This window comes from Pipistrellus kuhlii, unplaced genomic scaffold, assembly GCF_014108245.1.
Source record: "Pipistrellus kuhlii isolate mPipKuh1 unplaced genomic scaffold, mPipKuh1.p scaffold_m20_p_14, whole genome shotgun sequence".
NCBI classification, from domain to species: domain Eukaryota; kingdom Metazoa; phylum Chordata; class Mammalia; order Chiroptera; family Vespertilionidae; genus Pipistrellus; species Pipistrellus kuhlii.
Window position 1 is genome coordinate 26,417,436 of NW_023425449.1, and position 21,584 is coordinate 26,439,019.

At 42.7% G+C, this 21,584-nt stretch overlaps 1 protein-coding gene and 1 long non-coding RNA gene across 2 annotated transcripts in view; one reads left to right on the forward strand and one right to left on the reverse strand.

The window, feature by feature from the left end:
- The window catches only part of TOX (thymocyte selection associated high mobility group box), a 300,985-nt gene extending 287,715 nt beyond the window's left edge, over positions 1-13,270 (reverse strand). Inside the window, exon 1 of the mRNA XM_036436987.2 lies at positions 12,865-13,270. Within this exon, the coding sequence (XP_036292880.1) occupies positions 12,865-12,969 (105 nt within the window). The 5' untranslated portion in view covers positions 12,970-13,270. The remainder of the gene's footprint in view (positions 1-12,864) is intronic.
- A 1,412-nt stretch (positions 13,271-14,682) lies between these two features.
- Positions 14,683-15,523, forward strand: LOC123652340. The gene is made up of 3 exons (XR_006741610.1): positions 14,683-14,769; positions 15,070-15,237; positions 15,360-15,523. It is a non-coding gene; the product is annotated as an uncharacterized LOC123652340 (long non-coding RNA).
- Positions 15,524-21,584: the final 6,061 nt, after the last annotated feature.

Consider the following 21,584-nt stretch of genomic DNA (forward strand, 5'->3'; position numbering starts at 1 on the left):
TTTTTTTTTTTTAATGATAATAAGACTATTTAAAATATATAGTTGGTGGATTATAGAATTATACACCTGAAACCTATATAATTTTATTAACCAATGTCACCCCAATAAATACAATTTAAGAGGTATAAATAGAAAGAAAAAAAGATAAATATTTAGCATGTCAGAAAGATTGCATGCATCAAAGCTTTCCATCTCTGAAACTATAGAAAGTATTACGTGCACAAATTCTTTCCAGATGAACCCAGAAGATACTCTGGGTTCGTAACTTAGTTTCTGTTGAACATCTAATCAAAGACTGTGCCCTTCATAATGGCACATTAGTGTGCTCCGAAGCCATAAATCCATAAAAACAGGGACCCGTACAATTGAATACAGGATGCTTATTAATCGGCCGCTGGGTCTGTTTTTTTGAGCAACTAACCTTGGCTTACAAATCTGAAACAAGTTAATGCTATCAGATACTGAAATATTTGTCTTCTTCCTTATCGCGCTCCGTAGCTGGGAGAGCAGATGCATCCTGACCATTAGCAGTCATGACAAATTGCCTTCCTAATGAACGTTACACACTGAAAGTGCCATAACTGATTAAACTACCATTTCCCACTACCAGGGAGAGAGGGAGCCGGGGACTCCAGCAGTGGGCAGCTCTGATATTCTGCCAACAGGCCTTCGGGGCACAGTGTGATATTTAGAAAAACACTCTAAATTCCATATGAAACATCTTCTAAAAGCCTATTGTATACAACAGGTTTTTAAAGAACATTAGATAAAACAGCTTAGGTTGTAGCTGATGAGCCATGAAAAATGGATGTCTTTTAACTATTTGGTCTCCTTGCAAGCATGTGCTGAAGAATACTCTGTGTGGGTTTTCCCTCTCTCTCTCTCTCTCTCTCTCTCTCTCTCTCTCTCTCTCTCTCTCTCTCCTTCTTCTTATTCCCTTTCCCCGCCCCCCAAGACATTGCGTGTGCTTTGCATTTCACATAAAATCTTTCTTTTGTCAGTTCCTTTGTTGGTGCAAAATTGGCAGCAGTTCAAATTCAAAGTGCTCCTATTCATTTACTGACCAATGTCATGCTCGTTCACATCAGCCGGCGAGCTAAGCTCTAAAAAAACATAAAAGACTTGCTTCACCACTGACGAATAATGTGTACATTTTTACAGAGCTTAAACCTTAATGCTTTCCCTGAAACTAACAATACAGTATATCTTATCATTCCTTTTTCTCGCAAGCAGGCAGCTGCTGAAACGCTTGCCACTTCAAAATATCAATTGCTTGCCAGAGTTTCCCTCAACACACCCTGTCAAACTCATGTATATTGTGAATGAAAATGGTGCAGGGCTGAGAGCTAAGAAATTGTGTCAAATTCTGCTATAAGGGTATGATGTGCAAAGAACAATGTATGACAACCGTAGAGGCGACAAACAATGGCACTGGAGCCGGGGACTTCATAGATCACAACTGCGCCTGTACATATTTTATTGTAGGCATTATATATTTAAAGCATGACAAATGTACCATTGTACATTATGTGCAGCGCACACAGAGGCTCCGCCCACTGGTTTGCCTTCTGCATCTCTCCTGATGATGGAAACAGCTGAGTTTCATCATTCCTTTCCGTTTTCTTAAAAACACTTAAGGTTCTCAAATCACAAGGAAGAAGAAGACACACACGCAGGATTATCAGAACGATGAGTAATAGAGAGCAGAAGACAATAAGACAAGATAAGAAAAAGAGATCTTGCTCACTTAACATTCTGGCTTCTCTCTGAGCACACAAAAGCAAGGATTACCTTAAACACAAACAGAGGGTGTCAAGAGAATTAATACTGCCACTGTGCCTAGAAATTGTTGTCTACCTAATTTTAATGCAGATAAGTGCTGGCGTATTGATTGGCACAGTGTTCTGGCAAAATGGGAATCCCACATGACTATGTTCTTTGTGTGCAGAAAATATGGTTTAAGAAGCTTTTACCCTTATTGCTTCCCTATGCCAAGAGAACAATTAAGCAAATAATGCCTCACTACTGTATCAGGTTTATAAACTAACGCTGGTTCCTGTCTGTTTGGATTTTTTAAATATCCCTTCCCATTTCCCAAATGGCTCTGTTTACTTTACATGATCCTGGTGATTGAAAAGTTGTGTTTCTTCCAAACCGTCTCCTTAAGTAGCATGTGGAATCTGAAAACATTCTCCGTGTGGAACACACCTACTGAATGATAAAGGGGTTCCGGGCCATCACAACCCTACACCAGTTCAGTCAATGAGTGTGGCGATGGAAATGCGTATGGAAGGAAGTTAGTTTAAATATATATTCATCTCAATGGCCTAGATTGGGTAACAACAATCTTCATCACACAAGTAGTTTTGAATGGCATTAACTGACTCTGAGGCGAAGAAAGATGACAGATACATTTTTAAGGTGCTAATAAATATTTTGGAAAGAGAGTAGGTGGCTTAGCTGTGGAGGGGGTGCTGACCTCCGGTGTGTTGATTAGTGGGACGGTGATGCATTATTAACACACAGCAGCTGCACCTGAGCTGCTGCCATGACTACAGGGTGGGGCAAAAGTAGGTTTACAGTTAGTTGTGAGCAAACTACAGTTTCATTTTTGTATTATTATTGGTGAATTACAGTAATTAATTCCTACATGAACAACTGCACACCTACTTTTGCCAAAGCCTGTTTAATAATAGCCTTTTATAGCCACCAGGGGAGTAAGGTGGGAGGTCCGTATTAACTACTACACAGGATTAGTGCATTCTGTGAACTTTAGCAGGCAAATTATCTCTCAATGAAATATAATGTTGGTTACAACTAATTGTAAGTGTGATTTTTAAAACTTCTCAGTGAACACCAACAACTCAGTGTTTTCACTACCATTCAGCTCATTATTGTCTGGTAATTGATGAAAACATGTCCTATTGTGGGAGGTACTTCCGGAAGCTGAATTTCAGAAGGCAGGCTGTGTCCCTGAAGGCTGACTTTAAAATTATTTGGCATTACAAGTTCAGAGATATTAACATACATGCAAACTTTCTCTAATTAAGTAAAACTGCTCATGAACTAGAAAAGCTGCTTTGAAATCTTTCTTCCTCTTTATTTCCTAAGCACTTCTTAAAAGATTAGTTTTGCAGTAAATTTTTTGAGCGTTACCTTGAAAAATAACAGCACAATTTATTTCTGAAAAAAAGCTTAATTTGGGGAGAGAAAAGATTATCCCATTAGCCTTAGTAACTGAACACAGCGCAGAGAGTCCATTATGAGGAGTCTTTTATGCCCTGGCAGAAAGTCATTAACATAAAATAAATCATTAGCTTTGATATTAAGCTTCTACTATCTGCAGGTTTCTATGATTAATGCTCATGACTGCATCTGCCAAATAATAAAATATACTTTTTGTTGAAAGGTTATCCTGCCTCTTTGTTATTAACATTTCCCTTTATACAATTGTCACTGGCATTTTTAGGCTGAGGAATATTGGCATAGAGGATTCGATGTGGGTTTTACAATGGCGTCAAGATGCCAATGCCTATACAGAACACGTTACCCATCATTTTTAAAAAAAAATAAATTAACCATTTAATTGAGTTAAAAGACTTAAGGAAGTCGGGTGGTACACAGATATGCTTTCAGTGTAATTGACCTGTCTTTCAGACCCAGTTGGTTCACTCATTAATTAATCCTGCCCATTGTATTTTGCATCTGTGACCTATATATTGGAGGAAGGTACGGAGGGGCAATTCTCTCCCCTGAGAATGACAAGAGGGCATTTTCCTCTGAGGCAATTATTCTCAACTTCTATTTTATCGTCTCCATTGCAAAACAGGCAACAGCTTCCATCAGTAGAATCTCTTATTAGGTGCATTGACTCTCAACATGGAGGCGGGGGGGGGGGGGGGGAAAGGCCCTTTTGTGGGGCTTACTAGTATCTGAGGGAGGGACATTACAGATTGTACCTACACATACCCAATCTCCCCAAGTTCACCTTTGACCCTCTAGAAAGGTTATCCCTTCCTGAAAGAATCACTAGTCTACAACTTTGGAAAACACGTTTATTCCACTAGGGTAGCAGAAATAGAAGAAATGGCCGGAGAGTATATTATTTGAATTTTTGAATGTCTTTCACCACAGGGTTTCAAAATAATCTATCTCTATTGACTCCTTAATGCTCATAAGGCTTCCTGATACAAACATAAATTATTTTCTCTAGGGGAAGCATAGAAGGTTGGGACACTGGTGGATTAGGTTTTAGTGTCAGAAGTCTTAGCAGACATAGAAGGAAGTCGGGCTTCTAAAGAGAAGGGGGAGCCCTCGATCATATACTTTCACAGGTCTATTTATTTTGCCAAGGGCGTAAGTCAACACGGCCCTAAGAGCCCTGAGTTTTTATCTAAAAACTTCTACAAAAAGGAGTCCTTTCTTGAGAAAGGCTTATGATTTTCTTTGGAAATATCTCGTTCTTCAGTCTTCCTAGGTTATAATATGTCCAATTAAAGCCCTGCTGTTGTAAAAGCATTTTCTCCTGTGAAAAATGGCTAAATTTCTCAAAATGAAGTGGTAATGAGGCATTCCTACTAGTCACTAGGAGTTCCTTTATTGTTCTTGTACACATTGATAGATTCTGCCAGTTATGATAAATTCTCATGTATTTATGGCTACAAATATATAAAGGACCATGAGAAACACATTAAAACACACACACACACACACACACACACACACACACACACACACACACACCTATTTCTCTGACTAGGTCACACCCAGATAGAGTATCAAAGACTTTAATCAAAAGGCATTTTATGCAGAAGCTAACATTACATACCACTACTGTGGGTCAGATATGTATAAACTGTAAGTCTACCTGGTAACTGGAAATAGTTGATATTTTCTTAGTCACTAGGAAAGCTTCTACCAACCAACCATGGCCTGAGTTTAATTAGAAGCCCTTTCAAGAGAGTTTCATAAAAGTACATAACCTGGGAATGGTTCTACTTGGCTAAAGCAGAACCATTAAAAAAATCCAAAGTGAAAAATGGACAGACAGAAAAGCATTATTAGGGACATTTGTTTCATGATGTTTAGTATTATCCTATGTAATAAAAGGCTAATATGCAAACTGACTAAATGGCAATCACACCATAGACTGGCTCTGATCACAGACCAGTCCTAGGAACCCTACATGTGCATGAAATTTCGTGCACCAGGCCTCTAGTAAATACATATTAGTGATCATGCTCCATGAGTGAAATGAAAATCTAAAGATAGTTTTTAAAAGTTAACTTTTAAATGTTTAACCAAGTAAGGCAAACTTTCTTGAAGAGGTCTGGGAAAATAATGGTACCTCCTGGCATGAAAGAGCAGGGGGATTCTTTCAGGCATCATCCTTCCTCTGGTCTTTTCTGCTGCACCATCAATCTCCAAGCACAGAGCAATATAATGTCCCCATTTTCAAAATGAATGCTACAAGGAGAAACATGTTATAACCAGGAAAAGCTCATTCAGGATAATGTGAATTCCATGTCCCAAAGTATTATGGAAGAAGTCACTATAATTAACAGTCTGTTGGCACTTCTGTTATAAACCACATTTCTAAGCAGTCTATAACTCAACTGTTTTTCAGGAGAAATTGTTCTTCAGGATGAAACTTGGCACTTATGACAAAACAAAACAAAATCCTAAACTCATTAGGTCAGATGTTAGCTGAATCATTTCAGCTTTCCGATTTCCTAGCGGGCAGTCCACTTAACACAATTCACTATCTATTGTTGCTTCTATCAATTAGGTATCTGACTCTGAAAAATGCACCTTCAAAGAAAACGATCTATTGATAACATATCAATAACACCAGAATGGAAGTAAATGAAAGGAAAGAAAAAAAAACCTTTAAAATCAGTAAAAGTAGATATTCCCATATTGAAATGTTTAAATTCAATTGAAAAATCTAAGCAGCCTTCAAACATTTCTATGGGATGCTTGTTGTAAGCAAGAACTAGAGTTATTATTCTTGTGGCCACAGTATTTATTAAGTATGGCTTACTACAATCGTATTTCCTCCTCAAGGTATACATCTTGAAGTCTTGGGTTTGATTGTATACAACCTAAGTTTTATCTTCAATAATTGATAACATTTAAAATGTAATTGATAGCATTTAATCAGGTCATGATTATTACATTTCAGTTTTATTGAGATATAAGATAAACATTCTACCTTATGACTTCTCAGAATTTGGAGATTCACATTCAGATAGACAAAATCTTATATAATGAAAACATGCAAATCGACCAAATGGTGGAACAGGCAGAATGACTGGTCGCTATGATATGCACTGACCACCAGGGGGCAGGTGCTCAACGCAGGAGCTGCCCCCAGCCTGCAGGTCCCAGGTCAGCCAAGGTGGATGCCTGGGGGCCCTTCCTATTGCAGGGCCAAAGGCTCCACAGAGGGAGGTGACCAGTGGCAGTGGGGAGGGGCGGGGCCAGGGAGCAGGCAGTGCCAGGCCAGACAATGTGGGTGCCAAGAGAGGCCTCCCGATCACCCTACTGGTTGCCCCACAGATCAGCCCTTATTGCCGGCCAGGCCTGAGGGCCCTACCCATTCACGAATTTGATACACTGGGCCTAAAATAGAATAATAAATACCTAAATGATATTCGTTAAATAAATACTTCATGTCCATTATTCCCATTTCAGTTATCTATGCATATTCTAATGAGAACACAGAAGTAAGTTAAGCCTTACTAATTCTTACTGTAACTGTAATTCACTTAATTTACTGTATGCCGGCAAAAGATCAGGAGATCACAGTCCCACTTTCATACTATTTTAGTGTCTAAATTACAAATAAAGATTTCTCACTAATAAGAGATGTTCAAGGACCTGTTTGTAAGCTCTGTACACACAATATATAAAATGTGGTAAAAAGCCCTGGCCAACTGGCTCAGTTGGTTGCAGCTTCATCCCATACACCAAAAGGTTGCAAGTTCAAATCTTGGTCAGGTCACATACTATTTTTGATTACCGGTAGGGGCACATACAGGTGGCAACTGGTTCATGTTTCTCTCTCTCATTTCTCTCTCTCTTTCTCTCTCTCTCTCTCTCTCTCTCTCTCTCTCTCTCTCTCATCTCTCTCTCTCTCTCTCATCTCTCTCTCTCATCTCTTTCTCTCTCTCTCTTACTCTTTTCCTTTCTCTCTAAAAATCAATAAAAACATATCCTCAGGTGAAGATTTAAAAAATGTAGCAGGAGAGGGGGAAATTGTGAGAAATTAGAAATAGCCTCCATCGTTATTTAACATCTCAGCATTAGATCTACGTTTTCTTGGTCTATAATATTATTGTATGACCCTACATCACTGGGACCTTGAGGAAAAAGAGAACAGCCTAATTCAGGATTTTAAAGAGTGGATATGGACAGATCAATTTCCTTCACCAGGAATAAGGTCAGGTACTGGAGGAAGAATGGATGTGTTAACCAGATTATGATAACAATTGAGGGTGAGGGCAAAAGGGAGCAGGCAGTCAAGATACCGATAAGCACAATGGTGGGTCAAGTACTGGAGGGAAAGGAGGAGCATTCAGATCCCAGAGTGCAGGCCTCCCAGGCACAGATTAAGATTGTGGAGGGGTGAGGAGGGGGGAGGGAAGAGGCCCCAGGCATCCAAACATGCTTGCTGCTGAAGGCAGGCATCAGTCAAGATAGGAAGGCTCACCAGTCCTTGAAAAATATTCCCAGGGCCTTTCCAACTTTCTACTATCCTAACCAAAGCACTAGAATACACCGTCCTTCATGGCTAAATAAAATGCCCCTCTCCAGGTCTCTAAGTCATCTTTCTCTTGAGTTGAACCCATTTCCAATAAAAGTATGATGACAAGAAAGAGTCCCACATGCTAAGAGCAACATTTGATACCCAGATACCAAAAAAGCCATGTTATAAACTTGGAACTTTCCTTACTTTTTCTAGTTTCAAGTGCCTTACTTCTTTCCTGTTGTTAAGCTCCTTGCAATCATATCATTAAGAGGGGGAAAAAGGACCTACAATAAGCAGTCAATTAGACAATATTTAAATATCAGTTTCATTTTTCTAACTAAGCAAAATATAAAAATGCTCCTTAATGTCATCATTCGGAAACTTATAAAACATATGATAAACTGGGAGAATGCTAGACCATGCTTAAAGATAGCACCAAAGCTCATAAAGACATGTATAATTGGAATTTGCAACACTGAAATACACCACAAAGTCAAGATAGCTACATTTGAGGTTTTTGCATGATATCTGTTTCAGGGGCCAAAACTGAATGATTGCTTGGTTTATGCTCTTTCTTACCTCTTTCTTATTTATTTAAAATGTATTTAAAGACCTGAAAACTTATGAAAGATGCCAGCTAATAAAACTCCCGGGGGAGTTTTAATTATACTAATGATGCCCAAAGTATCAACTACGAATTTCCCCAAGTCCTAGAAGTTATGGAGGTGGATAGAAAACTAATCAAGCATGATGCACTAAACTGCTTATTGCCTTCTCCTTCCTCCTCCTCCTTATCCCATCCTCCTCCATTTTCTAACATTCATTAATTAAAGTAGAACTAATGACTTCATCCTAATGTGCTTGTAAATCCTGTATCTGATATGTGATGAGTTTTGCCACATGGAAGTACAATACATAATACTCTTAAGCAGAAACATAAGCTCAAAGGAGACTTTGCAGGGATGATCATGAATCTTGTTTTTCTCAAAAGTTATCAGGTGTCTAGGGCTAGCCCTGGCGTTTTAATGCAGAGATCACCACAAGTAAGTCCTTCCGCCAATGTTTATACGAAAAGAGAGTGCACCGTCCTTCCTCGGTTCAACAGCAAAAGCATACCAGGTGCCCATTATTCTTTTCTCCGTATACAGCTGGTCTTAAGCGTGGTTTTGTGTTTTGGACTTCCCTGTGTCTCAATCAGCCAAAGAAAGATTCAGGAACTGCTCTGCAAAAAAGCAACCGCTGCGAACAGTGAAGACCATTATTTGCTCTCCCACTGCTGGCAGAGGTCAGCATCCCTGTCATTAGCCATGTCATAACATAATTGTATTACTGCTCCTTACGTGGGCAGATACTGAGCAATAACTGAACACATCACATCGTTGTAAAAATGACAAAGTGCCATTTCTTTGTCCCAATTTAGCATAAAATCAGTGAAAACAATCTTCAGAAATGACACCGCACTAAGAAACTGAAAGGAACTGTTATTACTCGGTACGTTCTATTTAAACTGATGCTCTGACATCCTCCACTAGAACAACAACAAAAAAAAATTTAAAAAATGGGGCTGTATTTTACAACTGAACTTCAATCGCGAGCTCCTTGCAATCCAATTTATTTGTGTAACATTCAGCTCAATTAAGGGATGCACCGTTACTTAAAATAGTCTTAATTAGATGAAGCGCGACTGTGGTACCCATCCCTCAATGGGTGAAATATTACCCTGCTTTAAGTTACGAGAGGTGGAGTCTGTGACTTCCAGCCTGCGTGCTTCTGCCCAGTCTATGAGCGACACTGCATTTCAAAGGCTGACCTACATACAAGCAACAGCCATCCGTCCTGCCTGCTCCTGTGAGAGATGCCTCACACAGTTCCCATAACCAGCATGGTTGGCATTGTTCTCACTGTCTCCGGCAATGGGCTATGTAAAAATGGAGGCCAGTTTGCATAGTGATGGGTCCCTAACGCAGTGTGCTTCTGCAATAGAGCGACGAGAGATTCAATGGTTCCCACAGAAATTCCTCCTCCAGAGTTTATTAACTGAAAAATATAAAGTGGTATTTTTGGCAATCTGTAGAGAGCAGCAGTGCTAGAAAGTGTTAGCAGAGTACAACCACCCCACTTGAGTTTAGAAAAGCTTCAGGAAGTGGATATTCATTTTCTCTATTGGGGTGTCTTCTGACATTGAAAAAAAATGGCATTGGGGAAAGTAGTTACAATGGCATGATTCTGAAGCACAGGAAGATACTAGTTCTGCTGGGATTTAGCAAGCCAACTTTTAAGTAAAGTGTTGACAGATTTAAAATAAGGATAATCAGTAATGCATGATCTTATCTCCCTATTAAAAACAAATAGCCTGACAAAGTGACTGTTTCTTGTAATGGACTGCATCCTCCTTGCACCTCTGGAAGATACCAGGCTTGCTCTGCAGCCTTGTCGCTTTAAGGAAGTCTGCTTCAACTTGTTTTTACTAAACGTAGACACAGATTTCTTTTTTTCATCTCTTCCAAACTTCTGCCCATCCCTCATGCTCTTGCAAATCCACTCGAGAGTCATTGCAAAAAATGAAGCTAGCTGACTACATGAGAAGCAATTAAAAAATGTGGAACTGGACAGGAATGCTGTACCCATGGTAATCATGATGGAGTAGGAAATTCTATGCCTGGGCTTTCTGGGCCTAGAAAATCTACTCAGGACATTCAATAGAATCAGGGCTCAGTGACAAATACATTTGATAGACCGCTAACACAGAAAAGGGCACGAGAAAAGATCCTGCAAGAAACATTTCATGAAGTCTCTTCCTTCTCTGACAAGTACATCTTATGACTTTGCATCCTCAAAAAATCCATTCTTCCCTGGATAAGTTAAATAGAAGACAGGCAACTAGTCTATAGAAAGGGTTACTGATTTGCATTTAAAAAGAACAGTTTGCTCCTCACTCACCGGGTGACTTAAAAGGAACTTCGGCGAGCTGGTAAAAGAAATTCTGAAGACTTTCTAAATTAATTTATTCAATGCACGGCACAACTCACTGAAATTACTTAAAGCACTTCATTAGAAAACGATTTAATATGTTGAAGTAATTCTTGATTTTATAAAACATTTGGCCTTTAAATTAAACTCGACCCTACTGTCACAAGAGTGATGCCTCTGAAACGTGTATCCAAGTCCTTATCCTCTTGCTGGAGCCTCACATCACTGATACATTTGATAAGATGTGTCCAGAATCATTGCCAGAGCGGTTCTGACCTTTTGCATCAGTGACTACTGTGGAATATGTCTCTATTATCCATGATAGGACTGCCACTTGATTATTTTTTTAATTCCTGTTTCAGTAAAAGCGTCCTCAGCAAAATTAAATGTTACAAACACAAAAAATAGCTCACGCACGAAGGCAAAAACAGATTTTAGAATTTAAAAAACTATGCTACCCACTAATGGTGAAACTTCAGCACCCAAAAATCCTCTTGCCAAAGTTCCCAGTGCCTTCCAACTGGCCCCCGGCTAACGGGATCCATCCCTGGGTGATAAACAGCCTTTCTTGCCTTTGCCCAAGATTACATTTCCCTCGCTTCAAACTTGCTTGAGAACATCACACACACAAAACGCTCATCCCTGTTCACAGCATTTAGGAGCGTTTCCGTGGGGTGAGAGGTTTGTGGTTCACTTAGCTCACAGCTGTGTGTGTGTGTGTGTGTGTGTGTGTGTGTGTATGTGTGTCCATTGACCCAGTCCATTGAGTGGTGGGGAACCTGGGGACTGAGGCTGCAGCGCGCTCAATGCCTCAGTTATCACATTTTTTAAAAGCTGTTTGAGGATGACTCGCCCCCGGGCAGGCAAATGTGAGGAAGTCCCAAGGATTTATCCAGCGGAATCCACCAAGGGACCAACAGGGAATGGCTCGCAGGGACTGTGAGGACCCGGCAGTGTAACCACCATGCTCCAGCCGGCCATCCAAACCGCTCGCCCAACTCAACTCTCCCCGCCGATGTCCACCCGGAGGGACAGCTTAAAACACGTCCAACAAACAACCCTAAAGCGGGGATGGTCCTGGTCCTAGGGTTGCTCTCAGGAGGCCTGTCCCATACTTGCTCTACCTCCCAGAGCTCAGAGTTCCAGAAGCCCAGAGAGGAACCCGCTGCCCCAGCACCCTCTGGCTTCCATCCTGGGCATCAGCGGAGCTCGGCAGAAGCTCAGGCAGACCTTCCCACCCAGAGCCACCCCCTGGGTCCGCCTCGCCCCGCTGCCCTGGCCCCCCGCAGCCTCGGTGCCTGGGGTCAAGGGGCTGTGGATGCAGCCCAGCCTCGGACCCAGCTCCAGCCCTGTGCAGAGCTCGGGGCCTTGGACGTGAACCTTCAGCGCTAGCTGGGCTCCGAACAAACTTGCAATTTCCGCGCGCACCCCCCTCCCGCCCCCCGCAAGCGGAGCGGTCCCCCCACACCCGGCTCCCTGGCTGCACCCCGGCCCGCAGACCAGAATCCGCACCCCGGGCTCAGCCCCGGAACAGGGTCGGTGAATCGGCGAAAACAAAAGAGTTGTGGAGCAATTTTCCCGGCAGGGGGTGGAGGTGTCTCCGGGGTCCCCGCACCCCGACTCTCCCCCCGGCTGCTCCCCTTTGGCAACTAACTCATCCCGATCCGGGAAGCGGGGCCACCACGAGCCCCCGCTGCCCGTGAGAAGGAGCCAGGCAAAGAGAAGGGCAAACTGGAAAAAAAAAAATAAAATAAAATAAAAAACTCAATTCTCTCCGTCTCTTGCCTCGGTTCCGGGACACCAGACACACCCCCAAAGTACACCGTGGTTTTCTCCTAATTTTTTTTTTTTTTTTTTTTAATAAACGCCCCCCGGCAAACCTAGGCAGGGGATCCCGAGTCGCGAACAGCAGGAAGGAAAAATCTCCGAGCAAATCGTGTCACTTTCCGCACCATCGCGGCGCCGGGCAAGCCCCCCGAGCCGCTCTCCGCGGGGTTCCCTCCCGGAGCGGAGCGCGCACCGCGGCCCCGGCTCCATGAGCCCCGCGCCCCGCGCCCGGGGACCGGCCCCGCCGCCCGGCCCGCCGCCCCCCGCCCCCGACCCCGCGGCCAGACCCCGGGGAGACAAAAGCAGAGGTTCACCTTGTTGCAATAGTAGGGGTCCAGGCAGGGAGAAGGTCCCAGACAGGGCGCGTCGGGAGCAGAGGCGGCGGGCTGGGCTGGCGGTGGATAAAACCTTACGTCCATTGCACTCTCACATCAAGCAACTCCTTTTCTTTTCTTTTCTTTTCTTTTTTCCTTTTTTTTTTTTTTTAAACAAACAAAAAAAAAGTGTTCAGCAAAAACAAGCTTGCACGGAACCCAGAGAGGTGTCTGGACTCGGGAGTAAAAAAGAAACACCTTCCTTCCCTCACATCCGTTTGCGGTTTGTTTAAGAAGAGGAGGAAAAAAAAAAAAAAAAAAGAAGAAGAAGAAGAAGAAAAAAAAAAAAAAAAAGAGGGGGGGGAAAAGTGCTCAACTCTCCCCCGAGCCGCCGCGGCGCGCACCCAGCTCCGCTGCCGCCGCCTCCCGGCCCCGCGCCGCCGCCGCTGCAGCCCGGCCGCCGGGCAGGTAACTTCATGCGCTCATTGTCCCCCCGCCCGTCCCCCCATCCCCGCCTCCCGCGCCCCGGCCGCCCGCCCGCCCGGCACACGCGTCCGCGCTCGGCGGGCTCTGAGTCCTGGGCGTTTTATTGGGAGTCTCGGAGTTTGCTCTTGCTTTTAGTTCCTTTTCTCCACCTTTGGAGGCCTGCGATGGTGGCGGGAAGGGGATGCGGGGGGCGATGCGGACCGGGCTTGATGGGGAGTGAGTGCTCCGGGCCGGGTGGGGTGGGGTGGGGTGGCTGCGCCGCAGGACGCGGGCTGCTCGCGGCCCCAGTGATCGGTCGGGCTCCGGCCGGGGGCTGGCGGAGGGAGGGACGGTGAAGCGGGAGAAAAGCGCGGCGGCCGGGCCCGGGACGAGGCAGCGGGACCCCAGGGAACCTCTGCTGAAGCGCCCGAGCCCCGCTGCTCCCGGCGGCGGCGCGCGGGACACAAAGGGGCTGGCGAGCCGGAGGCGCTGGCGGCCGCGGGGCGCTGCGGGGAGCGCGCAGCGAGGGGGCGCTGTGGTTCACCCCGCCCGCGGCCCCGCCCCCGCCCCGGGGACCGCCCCGGCCCCGCCCCGCGCCCGCTGCGCCTCCGCGGCGGCTCACTTCCTTCTCTGGGTACCCCACCTCCCTGCCCATGGCTGTCCCTACCCCGCTTCTGCGCCCCCATCCTTACATCCAGTCCCGGGGAGGGTGACTGGTCCACGCAGCGCCGCTCTCGGGGACCGGGAAGCCCGCAGAGAACGCGGACCCTCGGTGCGCTGGGAGTGGGCTACTGTCCCAGGGACCCCAAAGACGGACCTCAGGGTGTGAATGAGCTGTTCTTCACTCCCTTCTCCAGCCCCCGCCACCTGGCGATCTGTGATCTGTGCCCCCCTGGAGGGTTGCGGAGGCTAGGACTACCTTAAGGACTCGGAAAAAGACCCACAGGGATGACTCAAAGGGGAACACTTATCAGCACACACAATAGGGCTAGAGGGGAAACACCTGAGCTTGCTAGTGGTCCATTATGGCAGTGTTTCCCAAACTTCTCTCATGATGAGAATCACCTGGTGGAGTTGTGAAACTACAGATTCCTGAATCCCAACGAAGAAGTGCTAAACTATTATAGAATTTTTGGGAACATATAGGTAAAATTGTATACTTAACTAGTGCTCTAAGACAGCACTAGTTAAGTATACAATTTTACTAGTTAAGTATATAATTTTACCTATATGTTCCCAAAAATTCTATAATAGTTTAGCACTTCTTCGTTGGGATTCAGGAATCTGTAGTTTCACAACTCCACCAGGTGATTCTCATCATGAGAGAAGTTTGGGAAACACTGCATTATGGGATTCTTGTCTTTTAATGGTGGGAAGCCCGGCAATGCTCTCAGAGGTCGGAGGACAGCCTAGAAATCAGTCTCCCCATTTTTCTGATGGGTATGTGGGACGAGGAAATCACCAATCGTGTTTTCCCGCCTTATCTCTTAAACCCGGACACTTGCAACTTCGTGTTGCAGGTGTTTGGAAAGGTTTGGAGTACCTTGGCTACTGTCCAACAGATTCCCGGCTGGGGCTCCGTCCTTGGCGGAAAGCCCACGCGGGAGTGGGTAATATGTACCTCCTCAGGAGGGAGCAGCCCACACACTAGGACCCAGGATCCTGCAAAAGAGCTTGGACATACTTCATCTGTCCCATTGCTCCTGGCACCCGGAGGATGCTAACTTTTCGCCTTCTTAGTGTCCTGAATGCACCTGGATGACCAGCTGCTCTGCAGCTTTCCCACAGCTATAGGGCTTCCTCTGCAGTGAGAGCGTGTACTAGCGGAGAAGTGGAAGAAAATCTACGAAGGCAGTGTAAGAAATGACGAAAATAACATGGTTGGGCATCCGTACATGGCTCCTTTAGGTACATTTTTGTTAAGCATTGCTTTCTGCTCCTTACAACATCTGACTCTTAAGCCAGTGTTTTCTTTCTTCCCTTCGTCATTTTTAATAATAGCCAACATCCAGCTTTCTCTCTGTCTTAAGATTGACATGGTGAAGATTGGTGTAAGAAGAGAGAATAAGAAGAAAAGAGTTCCTCTCCAGTGGATTCAGAAGAACCTCCATATTTACAGGTCCTTCGAGGCACAAAATAATAAGAAATAGAAAAAAATATGTTCTTCCCCTTAATAAAGGTCTTTATAATAAAATGTAAATGAAGTTTTGTTGTTTGCAACTTCAGTGTTCAGAATTTCAACTGCAGATGCTAAAATGTGCTTTCCACAATTTAAAGAAAACAAACACCCCTTTAGGTTAAAATTAAATATTTCTAAGCTTAAATTTTTGTCATCGATCCAGCCTTTATTACCAACATGTTGCATCATTTTAAAATGCAAATTTTAAAACTCCACTGGACTCCATAATTGCTTTCTATTGGATGGTTCTGTGAACTGCGGGAAGGTGAAGTGGTTTGGGTTGGGAGCAATAAATATTATTTTCAACACCTTGACATCCGGGGAAGATAAAGACATCCCCACTTTGCTCCACAGACCTCCCACATTGCTCCGACTTAGGAAACCCCAAATGCATGGGCCCTGTGTGTCCCTCTAGTTCCACGGTCGGCAAACTGCGGCTCTCCAGCCACATGCGGCTCTTTGGCCCCTTGAGTGTGGCTCTTTCACAAAATACCACAGCCTAGGTGAGTCTATTTTGAAGAAGTGGCATTAAAAGTTTAAGTTTAAAAAATTTTGCTCTTGCCGAAACCCGTTTGGCTCAGTGGATAGAGCAGCAGTCTGCAGACTGAAAAGTCCCAGGTTCGATTCCTGTCAAGGGCATGTACCTTGGTTGTGGGCACATCCCTAGCAGAGGGTGTTCAGGATGCAGCTGGTCGATGTTTCTCTCTCATTGATGATGATGTTTCTAGCTCTCTATCCCTCTTCCTTCCTCTCTGTAAAAAGTCAATAAATTATATTTTAAAAAATAAATAAAATAAAAAATTTTGCTCTCAAAAGAAATTTCAGTCGTTGTACTATTGATATTTGGCTCTGTTGACTAATGAGTTTGCAGACCACTGCTCTAGTTAACCAGGGGCCTGGTTTCTTCCATAGCGTCAGTGATAGGTTTGTGTATGGAGTGGTGTGATGGGTGCAAATGTGAGCTGTTGATTTAAAAGCTCGTAAGTCCAATCACTCATACATGGGAGAGTAGGCCTGAAGGTCAATTTGGGGTGGGGATGAAAATGGAGTTAATGATCGATCAATCATACCTACATGATGAAGTCTCCATAAAAATCCCCGAAGTACTGGGGTCGGAGAGCTTCTGGGCTGGGAACACATGGGGGTGTTGGGAGAATGGTGGTCCTGGGGAAGACAGGGAAGCTCAGCGTCTCTTCATACACACCTTGTCTTAAGATCTCTCTTATCTGGATGCTCATCTGCATCTCTCATCATAACATTTTATAATAAATTAATAAGCAGCAAGTCAACTATTTTCCTGACTTCTGTGAACCACTCTAGCAAATTAATCTAACTCAAGAAGTGGGCATGGGAAGTTCTGATTAATAGCCAATTGGTCAGAAGCATAGGTAACAACCTGGTCTTGTGATTGGTATTTGAAGTGGAAGCGAGCGGGGGGGGGGGGGGGGGGGGGGGGGGGGGGAGGCAGTCTTGTGCAACTGAGGTCTCACCCTGTGGGATCCGAGGCTCTCTCCAGGTAGAGAGTTGAAATTGAGTTAAGTTGTAGAAACCCCCAGCTGGCATCACAGAGTTGCTTGATGTGGAGAAAACTCGCACATATCTGGTATTGTGACTGTGCTGAGTGGGTAAGAGCAAAAGGAGACATACAGGAGGAAGACCCAGTTTTCCCCAGCTCAGTGAATTGTGAGCATTGATTTTTTTAAAAAAAAGTTCTGCCTGGCTGGCATGGCTCAGGGGTTGAGGCCTATGAACCAGGAGGTCAAGGCATATGCCTGGGTTTCCAGCTCCACCTCCAGTGGGGACCATTCAGAGGGGCAGCCAACTGATGATTCTCACTCATCATTAATGTTTCTAGTTCTCTCCTTCCTTCCCCTCTGAAATAAATAAAAATATTTCAAAAATAAAAGCTCTAACTTCAATCACTCATCCATAGAGAGTAGACCACAAAGGCCATATCAGTGTAATCCGGAAAAATACTCTCTGTTCATCTGAAAGAAATTATTATAATGCTCCACCCAAAGCCCATCATACTTTAAATGAGTGTACTACCAAGAAAAACTTGGGGAAAGTTCATTAGCTAAACCTCTTAGTAAACCTTATTAACTTGGAAGATACAACAGTAGAGTGGCATGTTACTTATCAATGTCTAGGACATTCAACTCTGTATCATGGCTAAATTTACTCATTTATCTGTCCATTCTTTGGTACATTATTCAGTGAAGACAGATGATGCGAGCAAAGCACTATGCTATGTGTTGTGTATAAGGTGATATATTAAAAACAATTAAAACAGTTCCTGCTTTAGATGTGTCTATAGTCTTCCAGAGCTGTATTTCTAACCTTGTCTGGTCAGCGGAGTCACCCTAGAAGCTCTGAATGATATCCATTCCTGGGCTCCTCCCCCACAGATCCTGATGTCATTCATTTAGAGTTAGTGTCTAGGCTCAGGAATTTTTCAAAGCTCTCCAGTGGTTTTAACTTTTAAGAAAGATTGAGAAACACTGGTCTAGAAGGAAGGATAATATGGGCACAAGTGTAATGTTAAAATTTTAGTGAATTAGATTTTGTGTTGGTTTTTTCAAGGGGAAACTGAGGGTCACCACTCCCACAACCCTGCTGTCTGCACTGCCCAGTTAGATAATGAGGATGGCAATTCACTCAGTTATTACAACGAAACACAAGTGCATTGTGGTATAAAGGCCCAGGTTACTATGTGGTCATCTGAACTAGGAACTTTATAAACCCTAATTACCAGAAAATGTGTGTCCATGAACAGAACGCCTTCTCAACGAGTATTGATGTAATAATTTATGAAATGTCTACCATGGCCTAGACCTGGTCTTAATTTCTTTACATTTAATTTCACTGTTTCATTTAGTTTTACAAATTTCTTTGGAAACCTAACCAGTAATTACAAACCACACTTAGCATTTTATTTTTTCCCCCCTCAACATTACTCATCTTCATTTTAATTATAGTTTCATAATTGTTTTGTTTTCAACTTTGCAATTGTTTTCATTGACCACATTTTATGTTTATTGACTCTTTGTACTAAAAAGGTAAGTCCTAAATCTTTTATTAATGCCTCCAAATTACATATACCAGTAGAATGTGTTACTTGAGGGAAAATACCCTCTAGACAGTTAATCCTACCTGTGATTTATGAGAGTCTTATAAAACTCATTTAACAACCACAAAATGGCACTTCTTGAGGGGCATTTTTGGTTAGTTTTTCTTGACAGGTAGAAGTCCTCACATATTGACTATGGGAATGGAGCATGTAATAGAGAGATTTATTTTGAAATGCCAAAATTAAAACTAAGCTCAAAGCATTCCATATTTTATAAGTAAATTAACATACAGCCCTTCACTGGCCACCTCTTAAATATGAGCTTTCTAGTAATAGCTGATGCCTCAATCTCTCCTGTAGAATAAAGCCTTGTTTAAAAAAAAAATCCATTCATTCAACATCTCATATGGGCCACTTTGTATTATAAGGTTTCTTGTTATTCATGTGTTCATAGGTTTGCCTTTCTAACAAGGTCATGGGGTGAAACAGCTATGTTTGTTTCCTCAGTGTTTCCAACATTGAGTCTTACATATTCTAAAGGTTTGAAAAATATCATTGATGTTTTGGTGAGAAATGTTTACATTTTTCCAGTTTGCTAGTTAGAATTTACTATTGCCCAGAGTTATTCAATAAATTGAAAACAGAATGACACAAAAAATAATATCATGCAAAGGGAGGACATAGAACACTAAAGTTTATTTCCTGGGGAATGACTAGATTGTAAGTCTTTAGACCAGAAAATAAAGGATTCTGAATGATAAGGAAAGTTTAAAGGAAATAATATAGGGCCCACAGATACCTCACACGATACTAAATGACTCATAAAATGCAGTATTTTTTTTTTTTTTTACATAGTATGGGAAGTGTGCCATGCTTGTACCATTGAGTGTGGTACAGTACTTTGATCTGCAACAATATTCAACATTTGTGGCATAATAGCTATAATAGGACTATTCAGCTATTTTACATGGCAATAATCCAGTTCTCTCTCATCAGGATAAACTGTGAGGACAAATCCTTTCAAAATCAGAATTAGTTCCTTGTAGAAGAGTGAGGCACAATTATCCCTTAAATAGGAACAGCTGCAACATGGTATCGGCCTGGAACAGAGCAGTGAAGTGTTTTTCCAATGCAATTAAATGGATTTTTTAATGCAAACTAATATTCTATAAAAAGTCAATTGGAAGGTGAGTAAGTGTGGAGTTGCTGAGATGAAAGGAACAATCATTTTGCTTATGGGAGTTAATATTCCTGCCTTAACAAATGCTATTTTTGGTGAAAATGGATAATCAAGGCTCATGCTTTCCCCAGAAGCAGGGCCCATAAGGGAACCAGAGCAATACAAAGAAAAGATCATTCTGGTTTACTTGTACACTGTGTGTCTTATTTTGAACTGTGTTCATCGCTGTGTGTTGTTGTTGTTTTTCAAAAAAGGGATATGGTGAGTCAACAGCCACACTTCAATTTAAAGAGGAAAGGTAGGTAGCACTTGGGTGGGGAAAATATAAATATAACTCATAGGACTTATATTAGTCAGCGAGACACAAAGTCTTAGAGAGACACAAAGAGGGGCAGCAACTTCGTGTTTTTGCCACAGAGATGATTAAAGGATTGAAAAATAAGACCTTTAAGAAAGATTAAAGGACCTGCCTAAAGAGGGTAATACTGAGAAGCAATGTAATATCTTCAAATTGTGTATCTCAAGAGTTCTTTCATAAACAGGGAGAGCGCACCTCTAACTGCAGATAGGACATGAGGAAATGGATGTAACACTAGAGCATTGATATTGAGTCACATGTGGAAAGAATTTTCCCCAGCGATCTTCCATGCAGTGGCCAGGGAGAGGGTGAGCTCTCCATAGGACTAATTTTAAAATCTCTGCACCCACCAAAAGTTTGTCAGCTTACCCATGACCCATGGACACCCCTCCTCTTCTTGACATAAGCCTTCTCTGTATGTATCAGATCAGCTGGGCAGAGAGATTGAACTTAGCTCTAATTATCTGAAGGGTTTCTTTGCTCATACATTTTGGATAGCATAAAGTGAAGTTCATCCAAACAAAGAGCCAAGATGTCTCTTATCGTTCTTTGAAGTCTAAGATTTTTTTTAATTTTTTACATTACATCTTGTTCCTGAGCATGTTCAAGGAATTTGGTTACAATAAAAAAATAGCAATCATTTTGCTTATGGGAGTTCATATTCCTGCCTTAATAAATGCTATTTTTGGTGAAAATGGATAATCAAGGCTCATGCTTTCCCTAGAAGCAGGGCCCAAAAGGGAATCAGAGCAATACAAAGAAAAGATCTGGTTTTGCAGGCAAAATTTAAAATGTGATATAACCTAAGAATTAAAATATTAAATAATTTAGTGTTGCTTTAAATTAAAAAAAAAGGGGGGGGATACTCTTTTGATGGGGATGGTCTTTTAAGATGAGCTCAGAGACAAATGTGAGAGACAAGGTATCCTCATGCTTTCCTACAGTATATGTTCATGAGTAGCCTTCGTGTCACTAATGCAAAAATTACCCTTTTAAAGACCAACTCCCCTTCAGGCTGGTAGTTTCAGTGAATGCCCACTCCTCCCATGAAATCTTCCAGCATTGATTAGGTAAGTGACTCTTCGCCCTCACCCGGCCCAGTTTTTTACTTGTAGTTCCTGCTCTCCGCCCTGATTAGGTACTCACTGCTTCCTTCCACTATAAATCCACTTATGCTTGACCTTTACATAATGCAATTACCTGTCTATCTATGTATTGCTTTAATGTTTCCATTTCATTCTTAACGGCGGTCCAATAAGTCTGTCTCTATTAACATGTTTGATGCTGATTATAAGCTCCTAGAGGGAGAGGATAGAATCTCCTTAAATTGGACTGATGGTCTGTATATTTCAATTCCTTAAAAAAATGATTTGAAAGAAAGTAAGGGAGAGAGAGAGAGAAACATAAATCGGCTGCCTCCCATGGCTTTTTCTGATACCAAAATGTATCAAATCATTTGCTCTCCCAT